The sequence below is a fragment of the Octopus bimaculoides genome, chromosome 10 (genome assembly GCF_046866305.1).
Source record: "Octopus bimaculoides isolate indiv1 chromosome 10, ASM4686630v1, whole genome shotgun sequence".
NCBI classification, from domain to species: domain Eukaryota; kingdom Metazoa; phylum Mollusca; class Cephalopoda; order Octopoda; family Octopodidae; genus Octopus; species Octopus bimaculoides.
In genome coordinates this window covers 25,510,148-25,526,394 of record NC_142937.1, presented here as the reverse complement: position 1 = coordinate 25,526,394, position 16,247 = coordinate 25,510,148, and the positions used below count along the sequence as shown (strand labels likewise).

Sequence of the window (16,247 nt, the reverse complement as noted above, 5' to 3'; positions counted from 1 at the left end):
ATTGGGGGCTGACTTGGAGAAAAAAACAATGATGGTGACAACAAACACCACCACTGCAACCACCACTACTACTACTACTACTACTACTACTACTACTACTACTACTACTACTAAATATTACTGTTGTCTTGTTATCTCTTTAATTATTTTTAAAGATTTTATGAATATCTAATTAATGAATATTTGTTATGATGATTAAAAACAGAACTGGAATAACAAGATAAAATTGTATTTGGGTCATTTGAAGTCATAACAGTTGTAGAATTTCACATCAAAGATAAAAAAAAAAAAAGAAACTGGAAGGAGGAAAAACAAAGAATGAAATAAACAAACCGACAAAGTAAAAAAATGAATAAAATATAAAAGAAAATAAAAAAGAAAAAATAACAAAAAATGCCTACCTTGTAGTATCAAGAGATGTGTCATCAGAGCATTTGAGAAAATTCGCTGATGTTTTGGGGTTGGCAACCAAAAAGATAAATAGCTGTGGGTTTTCTCTTGCGAAGATATTCTGACCCAGGACATCTGAACTAGCAGAATGAAGTTATTCTGTAAGTAGTTTTTTTTTTGTTGTTGTTGTTGTTGTTGCCATGTTGTTGTTTAACTCCCAGCCTGGCCCTTCAGTATCTTGGGTAGACTCCAATTATTTTGCAAGTACTCTAAACCATACTGTCTTACCTGAGGGACTGAGGGAAAGTGTCCACCTGTCACAAAAAGGACCCTAAAAGGAATTATGGGTGTTTGTCCTCCACTTTCCATTTAGCCCTGATCAAGCAGACATTGGTTGAGAGACATTTCAGCCAAGACCATTCCTGTATTTATTCAGACATATCTTGGATTACATTTTTACTATATGTCTACTTCTTTTTTAAGACAATGGGATGTGATTTCAAAGTCATCTTGCTGCTATTTCTATAAGGTCAAGTAACCATGTAGAGGCTCCCTCAATTCATCAGTAATTTGTGACTTTGCCTCATTTCTCTTTAAATCAACAAGACCTCAAACAGACCCCTCTTTATTTGACTTCAATTGTTGGGAGAGTGAATACAGAAGGCAAAGGCTTAGATGAAGGTTTTGCAAGGTGGTGGGGTGCACACTTCTCCCCGGTGGGGCCTGGGTTACTTCAGGGTAGGGCATAAATAAGTAACAAATGAATAAAACTTATAATGAAGTTTCATTAGTTCTTAGTTCGAAGACACATCTTATGGCTGCTCTGGGATTATCAGTGATGTCTCTGGGGCCCTGGGAGTTTCAGTTCTCTCAACATCAGACCCTCACCTCACTCAGTTGATCAAGTCACAGCTTTCATCCCAGTAGCAGCAAAGCAATTCTCTGCCCTCTTTATCCAAAGTCACTTAACGGTCATCTCTGCAGATTCATGACCCCTCTCTTAGCTGTACCAGGAACTCCAAACTCCATCAGAGCTTTGCAAAATGAATGCCCCACGAAACCCCAGCAGCCTACTTCAGATAGCTTGCAATATGCCTTTCAACCCTGCTTTGGCACTGCTCTACTAGCTGATGAGCTGATGGTATTTTAGTAAGCTTCCTCTCATGGCCTTCCTCTATATATTTTACTCTTCCCGAGGCACAGTCAGTAACTTTGTCCAGTCATAGTAGGTTGCACGTTTTTTTGTTGGGGTGGAAGGAATCTAAGGGGGTGGGGAGGTTGAGATTTAAAAAAAAACTAGTTGAGAAATGTTTACATGGCTAGATAAACTTCTTGGCATCACAGTTGTATGGCTACCAACATGATGAGATAATAGATAATACTTCAGGATAACATGCTGGTAACATGTGGGGAAACTCACTGATGTCATGTAGGATAATTATAGCCACCAGAAGGTGTTTACGGGGTGACCCAAAAGTAGGTTTACAGTTATCACGTAGGTACTTTGAATTTCTTTTAAAACATTTTATTACATTTAAATTTCTAAATACACTGTCTTTGTTCCAATTATTTTAAAAATTACTATTAAGCTGGTGTTTGAAACTTAAATTAACATGAAATTTTGATCAAAGGTTTTGATTTAGTTCACATCAACCCTTTTGTTACCATATTTCTGATGAAATACACCGACTTTGTTTCAATTAATTTTAAAAATTATGAATAAATAAATATAATAACATTGTCATTGAAAAGCATGGAAAAGGATACTTAAAGTGATGATGATGATAATGCTGCTGATTTATCATGATTTTGCTTAGGCATAGTGATACTACCATTGTTTTTATCTTAAATGGTTTTGAGGAAGCTATGAGATGTTGTACAAGCAATCAGCTCAGAGTGCACTGCTTTTTATAGCAGAAACAGCTGTAAGCTAATGCAGGTGAATATGTAACACCTGTTCTTTTGTCATTCATTATTTGATGTGTGTGTGTGTGTGTGTGTGTGTATTACCCAACACATTTTTCTCTCTGTTTTCTCCCTGCTTTCTCTATTTTTTTCCCTCTCGTCCCTTTCTGTAGAAGAGCATTGGCTCGAAACATCAAAGACTTTTCCATTTTTCCTGAGTGTCAAACTAATACACCTGCCTGCTATTCCCTCACCTGTCTTTGTTTTCTGTACATTTGAACTATATATATATAAAACACATACAGCAACACATATATACAAGAGAGAGAGAGACAGACAAAGAGAGAGAGGGCAACCAAGTGAAATAAACACAAAAATGGTGTTATATTATTTTTCTGTTTTTGCAGTGATTTTCCTCCTGACTAGTTGCTTGGTGGTAGAAAACACCCATGGTCTACCAGACCTGGCTGGAATCATTGCTGGCCTCAGTGGCAAAACAATTGAGTTGCTGAAAAAAGTCACAGTACCACTTTTGGATACACAGATTGGTTTCCTGAGAACCCACATTGAACATTTGGTGTCGTTCTTCAAAGGAAGCGAAGGCGATGTAAGTATTCCCTTACTTTTATACATTCTAAAATTAATAAAAGTTCAACCAGCAAGTGCTAGAGCTATAAATCTACTCTGCTCATCTTCCTTAGCCCTCCTCGTTTCTTCCCCGTGTAGAGCCATCTCCTATCCTCTCTTCTGTTCTCCTTCAGTTGTAGGGGCCACATCAGGCCCTGAGCCTTTGCAAGGTATTAGGCGATCATCAATTAGTACTGGTGCCATGGAAAAAGTATCCAGAACACTCTATAAATTGGTTGGTATAACAAAGGGCATCTGGCTGTAGAAAGGGCATCTGGCTGTAGAACGGGCATACCAGACTAGACACTGGAGTGTGTCTTGATCCTCTGATTCATCAGATCCTGTCAAATCATCCAACCTATGCTGGCATGTGACAGAATTCCACACAGTTTCATTCATAAAATATTTTTAGTCAAACAAATTGACTCCAGTACTTTTTCTTTTAGCCTGACAGTTATTCTATCAGTCTCTTTTGCTGAACCTCTAGATGACAAGGACATAAACACACCAACATCGGTTGTCAAGCAATAGTGGGGGACAAATACAGACTCACTCAAAGACACACACACATACGCACACATATGCACATACGCACACACACACACACACGCGCGCACACACACACACACACACACACACACACACACACACACACACAAGACTGGCTTCTTTCAGTTTCCATCTACCAAATCTACTCACAAGGCTTTGGTTGGCCTGAGACTATAATAGAAGACACTTGCCCAAGGTGCCATGCAGTGGGACTGAACCCAGAACCATGTGGTTGGAAAGCAAGCTTCTTAACACACAGCCATGCCTGTGCCTATAAATGTATAAATTTTTACTGTTTCTTATTATTATAATGGTATTCATGGGGGTAGGGGTTATATAATTTGTTAATTTTGATGCGGCACTCTGATGACGAAGGTTCCAGTTGATCCGACCAACAGGACAGCCTGCTCGTGAAATTAACATGTAAGTGGCTGAGCACTCCACAGAAATGTGTACCCTTAATAGAGTTCTTGGGGAGATTCAGAGTGACAGAGAGTGTGACAAGACTGGCTCTTTGAAATACAGGTACAACAGAAACAGAAAGAAAGAATGAGAGAAAGTTGTGGTGAAAGAGTACAGCAGGGTTCACCACCATCCCCTGCCTGAGCCTCGTGGAGTTTTGGGTGTTTTCACTCAATAAACGCTCACAACGCCCAGTCTGGGAATCGAAACCATGATCCCACAACTGCAAGTCTGCTGCCCTAGCCACTGGGCCATTGCGCCTCCACTTGGTATTTTATGTAAGGATTGATCAAGGAATGAAAAATTGTTGTTAAATATTCTTTTAATGATGTTTATTTTGGATATTGGATATAATAGTAGAATGTGTTTTTTAAATAGTAAAATCAATGTATTATTGTATTTCATACTAGATACCTGTTCCAGAGACCAGTTTTGTTCTTCATTTTGTTGCTGACCGATGCCACATCATTGGGAAACGTTTCTTGTGTAAGTATAAACCCTATTTTATTTTTGATATTTCTAATAAACAACATGTCATGCAACAGCAAAAGCAAAAACAGCAAAAAAAAAAAAAAGCTTCACTTATGTTTCACAACAGAGTGGTCAGTTATAAGAAAGGGCAGCCAGCTACAACAAATGACCAATCACATTCACAGTAACTCAGGTCTAAGAACTAACCAGGATGGTAGGCCTAACAAGCCGCCTTTAGCCTTTAAGCATTCAAATCACTCTTTAAAATGTAATGCTTATTTATTCACATTGTTTAGTATGAACCATGCATTTCAGTGATGTGATTCTTTTAACTTTTAGAATGATGTTGTAGGGTAGGTGTGAGAGGCCAGATCTGGTCAGTGTTAACATAAAACAGGTAGAATATTTGAGCCAGATAGTGTCAGTTTAAATGCTAAAAGGTTAAACAGAGCCCATTCTCTTGCAAATATTCAGACCAAACTCTCAGTTCTCTCCTTGTTCAGAAATTTCTGGTTTAGGTTTATGGCACCAATCATATCGGTCTCACCAATGTATGTGAGTGGGCTGTGGGACTACAAAGGTTATGTCACTGCCACTCTTTTAGACTTTGGTCTATCACCAACTCATAAGACCAGCAGGAACTTAACTTGGTTTCCATGTTGTATAAGTGATTGAGATTCCAACATTCTCTCTCCTCTGGATGGGATGATAGTCCATCACAGGGTTAACTTCCTATCTATTGCTGGAACTCATTTACAACTGAGTGAACTGGAAGAGTGAGAAATTAAGAGTCCTGCACAAAAATCCAATATACTGCTTAGCCTGGGAATTGAAACCACAATCTTATGATTGTGAGTACAACACCTTAATCACTAAACCATACACTTGCACGAGCATGGTATAAATGTTGTGAATTAAGTTTCCTCATCATTTTAGCATTCATTTTTTCATGATTGTTTGAGTCAGATGGAATTCACTGAGGCATATTGTCTATGGCTGGATGACTTTCCTCTTGCCAGCCCTTTCCTGTCCCCAAGCAAAGTAACATTTCTCCATGGCTGAACATGCCTTTCATGGAAAATTGGAAACAAATGATACCGCTTGTGTGACAGTGATTCTTGTTTACAACTATCATGTGATGTCAAGACAAGAAGACATAAACACATACACATATAAACACAAACACACACACGTGTGTGTGTGTGTGTGTGTGTGTGTGTGTGTGTGCAATGAGCTTCTTTGTATTTCCACATGATAAATCCACTCACTAGGCTCTTTGATTGGCCTGATGCTATATTAGAAGACACTTTCCCAAGATGCCACACAATGGGATTGAACCTGAAGCCTTGAGGTTGGAAAGTAAGCTTCATGACCACATAATAGGTTCTTTACAAAACAATATCAGAGTATTTGGTACATATAATTAAATGAAATATGTTAAATGTTATATTTCATTAATGATAATAATGATGATAATAATGATAATGACTGAGTTTCATGTTCAGGTATGTTTTTACACCATCATCAGACAAATCAACAATAATTGACCAAACTTGAACTTAAATGTCTGTGACATATATAAATTAGTTTGTATTGGGGTTTTTTTTTGAGTTTTTAAATACTATGAGTGTAATTCATATAGTGAATAGTGAGTTGATTTACACGGATTGGTTTAAAATAGAACCTTAATCTGCCATGAGAAATTAATAATTTGAAATAATAAAGGAGTCAGTGAGTGTATCCTTATATAAAATATGGAGTTACTAGTAGGGAATGGTGGTACAAAGGGAAGAAATTGTTGAGACTGATATGGTGTTCACAACAAAAAAGGGAAATAGAGACATTGTGAGTGCTGGTAAACAGGTGAGTATTAATTTATTCAAGCAGGTGGTAGTACAAGTGACCAGAGTTTCAGTGGATACTTAACAAGTTGTTGGCATTTAGTAAAGATCTTTCATCTGACACTCAGACTGTGGATTTATTAAAGAATATGAGAGGTTTTTTTTTTTCAGTTATACATAACTTAGAATTTTTTATACAATTTCTAAATAGTTTGCATCTATCAGAAATCTTCTATTTAATTTTGAAGACAGTAACATGTTTTTCTTTAAAATATCAAACATAATTCAATAGTTTAGATACTTTCCTCTTTTTTACATTTCTTGAAAAAAGAAATAAAGTTGAAATATCTTTGTTGAAATTTACCTTCCATCATATCTACATAGTGTTTACATGATGTTTTGATTTCATTTAGTGGAGACAACTTCTGCCTCGTAGATAATCACTTCAGCTTTGCATAACTGGTTAAGGAGCAGTTCTATGTGTGCTCCTAATTTAGTTTAGTTCAGTTGTTTGTATACTATTACAATGTTCATATTGGGGAAACAGTTGCAACTGAGATTATATTGGTGGTTTACAATCATATTGTAATTCAGTTTAAAGTTATTTATTTTTTAGCAATGTTAGATTTGACATTTAAAGAGAAGGCAGATGAGAATCGGGTATATATCATATTACCTTTGAATCTACTTGCTTTTAGTGCTTTATTGTGAGGTGTGGAAGCATTATCAAACTCTCTTTTTTTTTTAAATCATCAACTATCTGACACCATCTGTCCACTGTACATACTTGACAAATTATTCATACTTCTACACCACTCAAAACATAAAAAAAAAGGAAACTGAATTGCTTTCACCTAATTCACATGATCAGTATTTTCTATTGAAGTATAACACAACTTCATTACTGATATTTTTAATAATCTCAAACAGGAAATCACCATATTTATATCAGAGTCATCTCCCCTTACATACTGTTTTTATGTAAAAAATATTCATTTTTCTCATTTTTTATTTTTCTAAAAATTTATGTCAGCAGATTTAAAGTTATGCCTTTTTGACCTAATTTATTTATCAACCATTCATATTTAGGAACAAAAGTATATCTTTTATTTTCCTATCAAACACAGAAATAAATTTCAATGATTCACCATACAGATAAATACAGTTTGGTTGTTTCTACTTAAACAAATTAGCAAGAGCATGGCTAAATACTGAGTTATAGATATGAATTGGAGCATTCAGCTAACAACAATAAACAAGAACATCTAGTAAACTACAAACAAGTTCTGGTTTCTATTTTAGCTTATGACTGTTGAAACAAACACACATATATAAACTGATATTATATAAGATGTTTTGTTTGCTGTATGTATATGTAAACATAGATGTCTATAGATGTGTATATAAATGCATGTATGCGTGTGTTGTACATCGATGTGTATGTGTATACACACACACACAGACACAATGTATATTTATATGTAAGTATCTATACAAAAGTGTGTGTGTGTATGTGTGTGTGTGTGTATACACAAACGCATATGTGAGTGAGTGATCAAATGAAAGAAAGCAGCACTCAATACATTTAGTAGGAGTTACATATATTATACAACAACAGTCAGACTCTGCTCCATTCAACTCAAAGCTTCAGAGGTTCATAGAACTAACCTGTCTCTATAGGTTCATTTGATGAGCCTAAAAGCTTTAAGTTGAATTGAGCCAAGTTTGACTGTTATTAAATAGTGTATGTGTGTATGTGTGTATGTGTGTATGTATATATGTATGTACACTCAATACATATATAATATGTATACTTTATTTGTGGGTTAACAAGGCTACCGGTGGTTTCATGTAATGAGGAATCTGTTAGCAATTATCAAGTGAGTCACATGGGAACATTGGTTCTCATCTCCATTTTGGAGGAGAATTCTTAAGAGATTTCTCTTAACATGAAACCATCGGTAGCCTTGTTAACCCACAATTGAAGGATATTTATCCACCAAAGTGGTGTTGAGCACTCATTCTCACTATCTGATATTAGCAAGCATGTGTGCATGTATGCATGCATGCATGTATGTATGTATGTATGCATAGCATCCCAAAACAAACAAAAATTTCTGTGTACCATGCATGTGTACTGACATCGCTCCTTTACTCATATGAGACATGGACCCTTTACAAACGTCATGCAAGGATCCTTGAATGCATTTATCAGAAATGTCTCAGACACATTCTGAACGTTGGCCTGACCTTAAAATCTCCAGACACATAGGTTCTGAGGACAGCTGATATCTTGAGTATTGAGGCGATGGTGCACAAGTACCAGTTATGTTGGACTGAACACCTTATTAGAATGAAGGAGAGCAGGATCCCTATGCAGATGCTATATGGGGAACTTGTGAATAGAAAAAGACCCTGGCAGAAACCAAGGCTGTGATTTAAGGACTGTGTCAAGTCCTCATTAAAGGCCTGTGATATGCAGGACACTGACTGGCAGAACAATGCCTGTCATCACTACAGATGGAGGAAGCAGGTTAAGGAGGGGGTCAACACCTTTGAGAGAGCACGTATTCTGCATGAAGAACTTAAGCATGCTGCTCGAAAGCGCACTGCTGGTGTAGTGAATGGGAAAAGCTTGGTTTGCAATGTTTGCAGTCGTGTATGCTTGTCAAGAGCAGGGCTCATTAGCCACCAACGGAGCCGTAAATGCAAGATATAAGTCCTAGAGTGCACAATGTTCCTGAAGGTCAGCAATGGACTTCCTCAGTCACAAGTTGACGGCCATCATGTATGTATGTATGTATGTATGTATAAAATAAGTATTTTGCACTTTTTTAACATTGGTTTTATGATTCGTTCTAAGGGGGGAAAATGAAATCATTGCTTGTGTTGCTTATAACTATTAATTTTAATTAATATACATTTCTGTTTGTTCACTGGTTTGTTGCAAAAATTATCATTTTTGACACTTAAAAATTACAGATACCATGGCAAAAGTTGTTATAAGGCTTCAGGCTTTCACAGGTACCAGGATTCTCATTATTGGTTTTGGTCAATGTCAATTGAGTTAGTATGATGTGTTTAATGCTGACCCCAGAGATAGACCAAGTCAAACCAAGTGACTTATCACATGAGGAAATGATTTGTCTGCACTTAGTTACAAACTGCTGTCCCGTGTGTCTGGACTGTAGTACCTTACCCACTTGGCCACTGTGCCACATAGAATGTTGATTGATTGATTGATATTTAGATTGGTGGATAGGTAGGTAGGTAAGTAGGTAGATGGGTACATAATAATAACAACAATAATAATGATACTGATGTTGACAAAAATGATGATATAAATAATGATAATAATATTGGTTTTAAATGTTGGTATAGAGCCAACAGTGTTTTGAGGGGGGGGGGGAGTTGATTATATGGACCTCAGTACTTGACTGGTACTGATTATTTTACTGCCCTGGAAAGGATAAAAGGCAAAGCGAACCTCAGCGAAATTTGAACTCAGAACATGAAGATGGAGAAATAATGTCCAACATACTAACGGTTTTGCTAGCTCAATAATAATAATAATAATAATAACAACAATGACAACAATGACAAAGAAACAACCACATTGTCTCAAGTTGCTCAGTTTTAGCCAATAAAGAATATTTCTAGAGACATGAAAGAGTTAGAAGCTTATATCCAGTGGAAGTTGTGCTAGTAATATGAATACCAACAGGACAGAGGTGGTGTAGGTATACACCAGAAAAGGTTTTAAAGAATTACAAAGTAACCATACTCTGAAATATGCCAATATACACAGACAGAGAGGTTAATGATAATTCATCAGATATTGCTATCAAAGAAAACTGGGTAAGAATTGACTCCTAATCAATGTACCAATCTCAACAGATGATAATATATCACTCAGAGAAATGAAAAAAGAGTAACAATCCTAATAATAATAAGAGGTGGTTTGGAACTGATAAACAAAGAAAAACATGCAGACTAATACATAACCAAAAACGCTAGGACTTACAAATATATACAGCATACTGAAGATAGCACTACTGAATACAAGAGAGCCAACAAAACCAAACAATGCACTGCACAAAGCCAAGGCACACAAAGCTGTACTCAAGTGTACTGCAGAGAACCACAATAAAAGTGAAACTAGTCAATAGCAATAATAATAGATACAAAAGAAGGAAGAGTAAATCTTAAAATAAGGTAGCAGTGGGTAGTGGAATTGGTAAATTATTGGACAAAAATAATTTATGCTATTTAGCTACATCCCATTACATTCTGTGTTCAAATTCCAGCTAGGTTAACTTTGCCTTTCATTTATTTGAGGTCATAGAAATAAGGGGCAGTCTACAATTGGTAGGGGTCAATATAGTCGACTGTACCTTTCAAGGTAGTGTACGTTGCATGGCCACTTAGTTCAATGTTTGACTCTTTCTTTTCTTTCATAAATTACACCTTTTCAGATCAGATTATCGATGTGTTAATGCTCTAACCCATGATGGTGGCAGCTGGATTAGTTAATAAGGTGCTAGTCTACTGTCTAAAGCAGGGATGGACAACCTTATTTGAGGAGTGGGCCACTTGAGACTAGATATGTCCCACCCTTATTGTCTGATGAATAGAATCACTGCTTATTGTTGCCATTTCTTTTTATCCTCTATCTCTCCAGTGCCTGATCTATTTAAGTGCAAGGCGGTTGTCACCGAGAATGAGACCAAGCTTACCAGCACCTGCACAAAGGGGACCCAGAAGGAAGCCATCTCATGTGCCATGGAAGAAGTCATGAATCTAATCAGACTTTTGTCTATAACACTTAAAAACAAAGAAAACTAAAACACTTTGACTTCTAAGAAACTTGTTTGTTTTTCATTTTTCATTGTAATTTACGAATTCAAGTTGGTGGTTCTTGATTCTTACAGTATTAGGGGTTAGTCAGAAAGAAAGGGGACAGTGTGAGACAGTGGAAAATAGGATTACTATTAGAAAATCAACAAATAATTTTGAACTCTAAAAAAGAGCAGTTGTAGGATTGCTTACCTTTTATCGTTTATGTGTTTCAGTCATTAGAATGTGGCCATTCTGAGGCACTGCCTTGAAGAATTTTAGTTGAATGAATTGACCCCAAAACTATTTTTTAAAACCTGGTACTTATTCTATCAGTCTCTTTTGCCAAACTACTAAGCTACAGGGATGTAAACAAACCAACACCAGTTATCAAAACACAAACACACACAGAGATAAATATATATATTAGAAAAAATAATAAGGTACTCAGATATCTGGATGGTTGTACATTTACAGATTTTTATTAATATGTCACATGTTTTATAAATATTAGCGCTTGCACCTATTCTTGTTGGGTTTTCAAATATATATATATATTGTAGGTGAGACAATTAAATCTGTATTAACCTAGTTTTACCTGTAAAAACCAGTTTTCTAGGAAAGTCACAGAATGCTCTTTTATCCAGCAGTGTTAGATTTTTCTCTCATCTAATTTATTGCTATAGAGTAGGGGTCACCAAACTATGGCCCACAGGCCGGATCCAGCCCACGAGGTCAGCTCATCCGGCCCGCTGCTGCACTGTACCTTTTGTGCAAGCACCTGCAATGAGAGTTCATCTGCCTCTGGTATGGCATCAGTGTTTAGAACAACTTATGTTTGTGAGCAAATATTTTCAAAAATGAAGTATGTGAAGTCAGCACATCAAACGAGGTTGACTGATGAACATTTGAAAGCAATTCTCTTGGTCGGATGCTGCAATTCCAAAACAAATATTGATGATATCTTAAAAGCTAAACACCAGATTCACAAATCTCACCATTTTTGCTGTTTAGTTTGTGCGATTCGGATATGTGTGTGCTGGGTGTGATTAACTATCTCATTGCTAACATCGCCTTCTTTGATAACTTTCTGGTAAATGAATATGTTGGTTGTCTTTATTTTTTGTGTATTCACTGTATTGTAGTGAACAAAGTGGTTATGTGGCCCATGAATGTCATTCTTTTAGATATCTGGCCTGCCATGAAAAAGTTTGGTGTCTTCTGCTATAGAGTTATACAGAGTCACAGAGTTGTTAAGGCAACTGTTGTTGTTGTTGTTGTTGTTGTTTAGATTCAATCAACTTATGATCAAACCACATTCCAGATGTAACTGTTCCACACACACACACACACACGCATGATGTACCTTGGACTATATCATCAAATGTGTCCTTTTATGAAGACAACATGGTGTGATTTGAAGAATATTTGGCTGCTATATCTAGCAGGTCTAGAGACAATGCAGAGCATAGGTTCTCAACCCTTTTTTATCTATGGATCCCTTTGATTCCTATTTTGTTCTTCTGGACCCCTATAGTCTTTCAATGTTTTGAAAAAGTCCCATTATATCTTTATAATTAAATATTATTAGGAATTGTATAAAAAAAAAATTACTGAAATATTAAATGTTTTGTAGACTTATAATCATTTATTGCGAAGGTGCGTGGCTTAGTGGTTAGGGCATTCAACTCACAATTGTAAGGTTGTGAGTTCAATTCCTGGCAACTCATTGTGGCCTTGAGCAAGACACTTTATTTCATGTTGCTCCAGTCTACTCAGCTGGCAAAAATGAGTAGTACCTGTATCTCAAAGGACCAGCTTTGTCACACTCTGTATACGGCTGAATCTCCCTGAGAACTACGTTAGGGTTATAAGTGTCTGTGGAATGCTCAACCACTTACATGTTAATTTTATAAGCAAGCTGTTCCGTTGATCGTACCAGCTGGGACCCTCATCGTCGTAACCGATGAAGTGCTCCTTAAACCATTTATTGCACATAAATTTAAACAACAAAATCTTAAGTGAATCCGAAAAGTGAAATGGACCCTTATTGACAACCATTGATGTAAGGCTCCCTCTGGTGGCTTATTAAAGGAATAGATTTTTGAAGTAATGCAAGCCCGGTTTTTAGAGTTGGTTATAGTATTGTTATTTTGAATGATTTATGGCTAAAAAGGGAAAATTAAATGTGGATGCGTGACTGAGGTTGACAAACAACTGCATTCTGTGAACAGGACACCAACCTAGACCAAGATGGATAACTCTTACCGGTTCAGTTTATATGGTTGTCAATGAGAACCACATTAAGTCATGTTACAACAACAGAGATAAAATAGATAAAAATAAAAGGCAATTTTACATGAGACTTATTAATCAAGTGGCCATTCCTGCTGAAATGATTGGCAATGACTGCTTTATTGAAATATGATCAGTTGAATAAGTAACAAGTACTCTTACAAATAAAGGAAAGTAACTCAACATATCACATATATAATCTTTTCTACTCAAGGCACAAGACCCGAAATTTTGGGAGAGGGGCCCAGTCGATTAGATTGACCCCAGTACGCAACTGGTACTTAATTTATTGACCCCGAAAGGGTGAGAGGCAGAATTTGAACTCAAAATGTAAAGACAGACGAAATACCTCTGAGCATTTCGCCCAATGGGCTAACGTTTCTTCCCTATATATAATAGTGACATTCAGGTGCTCTTTGATACTCGGCATTATGGATGTGATCCCACTGCAAATTCGGTGAATAAACAAAACAGACACTATGTATGTGCGAGCCATAATGATTACATTACTGAGATGCTTTTAATTCATAAGTTTTACATCCTCTAAGTTAAAAAAATTGGCTGCAACTGATAAGGAACACAGGACCACAGGGGCTTCACACATAGACAAGAAATAATAGGAGAGAGAAACTAGGGGAGCAAGATAGAAGGGAAAAGAAAGGAATGAGGTGGAAAAGCAGACATAAGCAGGAATGAAGTGAGAAGGCAGTTGATGGATAAGAAAGGAATTACTAAAATAAGAGGAGGTGTAGGGGAAAACATTCATTTAGACTTGTTAATGTGGTAGTACTAAGTTCAAATACGAAAGTTTGTTTCCACTGTTTCCTTGAGTATGTCGATTGATGGTGTGCAAAAATGGAATGGCCTGTTGTATTGAAGTAGATGGTGACTAGTTGACCTGGCATACATAACATGTGCTTCTGAAAGAGGTTGGCAAGTTGTCTGCATGTTTTCCCAGAGTGCTGCATAGTTTGCATATGGTACGACATATAAGATCATACAATGTACAACAGAAATTCTGAGTAATGTGATATTATGACTCAGGCCCAGTGATGGTTGTAGCATTGCTAATATAAGGGCAGGTTTTGCATTAGCGGTGTCGTTAAAAGTGCCTGGTTGTGAGGGCCAGGGTGCTGTGGAGCTTCTAAGGAGGTTTCTGAGATTCTAATCCTTTTTGAAGGCAAGGAGAGATGGTACAGGAAGGATTGAAGTGGTTTGGGTTCAGTAAGTAGAATTTGGAAGTTGTGGAAGAGTTTATCTTTCAACAGAAGGCAAATGGATAAAAGATTAGAGAGTATGGAATAAAATCTAATGGTGTACTTAACTAGGATAAGAAAGCAGTAGTGTGGTTGTGCAGGACTAACAATTGATTGAGGATACATTTAATTCAGTAAGAAAGGTCACATTCTTTTACATTGAGATTCAAAATCCAAATCAATACTGCAGAGCCAGATAGAGCACAGGAATTGAGAGAATGATATGACAGATTTAGAGTGTTTGGGGTAAGAAGAAGAGTAGTGGAGACAAGAGTGGGAGTTAATAGACTTGCAGAGGATGGAGGTAGACAAGTAAATATTGTTTATAGCGATGGAGGTTTTTAGAATACTAACAGAAGAATTGGATACAGTAGAGGGAAATTCCAAGTTAGGACGAAAAGAGTTAATCAACAAAATAAAACTCTCAAGCTGTTGTCTAGTGAGGGTGGTAGTGCTGATACAGCTGCCAAAGTAATGACTGTAAGCTCTGTAATGGGTTTTGTGAATTGGGTGAAGATTTGCTTTTCAATGCAGGCTACAAAAAGGTTTGCATAATTGCGGCCCATCCTAGTTCCCAAGGCAAACCTGTTGATATATACATCATCATCATCATCATTATCATCATCATCGTTTAACGTCCGCTTTCCATGCTAGCATGGGTTGGACGATTTGACTGAGGACTGGCAAGCCAGAAGGCTGCACCAGGCTCCAATCTGATCTGGCAGAGTTTCTACAGCTGGATGCCCTTCCTAACGCCAACCACTCCAAGAGTGTGGGGAGTTAGGTGGCTAGATGTTTGGAGTGATGTGGTTACAGAAATTGTTTGACAGCCATGACTGGGTTCTCCTGCTTGTGTGGCATGGTGCAGAGTCCTGTTGCCAGACATAGGGTCTTCCAGCAGCCACCTTCTTGACCCAAGGCAGCACTGCCTTGTCCAGGCACTTGATGTAGACCTCTATGTTAAGGCTGAGGCTGTGTGGAAAGATGAATGGAGGCATAATGTCCCCACCACTAGTGATCACACTAAACACCATGATGTTGACTAGATGTTTGATTTTTATCACTCTTGGTACACATTTTGGAAGCATGGCAAGCCACCGGTTGTTCTGTGTATGTTTACCCTCTGTTTGTATTGGAGCTTCTGGCATGAATGCCAAGCAGTACAGCATGTTGTTTCCAAATTTTTGGCAGAGTAAATTGCATCATGGTGCTGTTTTTCTCACAGACAGTGCCTAACTGACCCAACTATACTGTGCAGTTAACAAAATCAAAAGCAAACAATGTGCATGTGCGAAATTAAAAATATAAAATGGTGACAATTTACCTACCGCACCCTCTGTGTGTGTGTGTGTGTGTGTGTGTGTGTGTGTGTGTGTGTTTATGTGTGCGTGTGTGTGTATATATCATTGTTTTAATATCCTCTTTCCCATGCTTACATGGGTGAGATGCAAATCGCTGAAGCAGACTTTTTATCTAAAATTACTTAGGGACATACACATACATTCACATCACCCATCATACATTACTCTCCTATGCCAACACTCTCTCCAAAACAAGCGATACATGAATGTTGGCTAAATTATAAAGCATGAACACTAGCAAGGAAATGACCTGA

The 16,247-nt window shown here is 37.2% G+C and overlaps 1 protein-coding gene across 6 annotated transcripts in view; it reads left to right on the top strand.

The window, feature by feature from the left end:
- The first annotated feature begins 437 nt into the window (after window positions 1-437).
- The window catches only part of LOC106883259 (uncharacterized), a 24,159-nt gene continuing 8,349 nt past the window's right edge, over window positions 438-16,247 (top strand). For 4 of the 6 annotated variants that reach the window (XR_016243365.1, XR_001411104.3, XM_089358459.1 and 1 more), the window contains exons 1-3: window positions 438-551; window positions 2,703-2,902; window positions 4,344-4,419. Coding sequence is in view for 3 of the 6 variants with exons in the window: in XM_089358459.1 (XP_089214585.1) it covers window positions 539-551; window positions 2,703-2,902; window positions 4,344-4,419 (289 nt within the window). In the remaining 3 variants the exon portion in view is untranslated. Of the gene's footprint in view, window positions 552-2,702; window positions 2,903-4,343; window positions 5,225-8,210; window positions 11,112-16,247 lie in introns of those variants that run through there. The other 2 variants (XR_016243366.1, XM_014934197.3) reach the window with 2 other exon arrangements.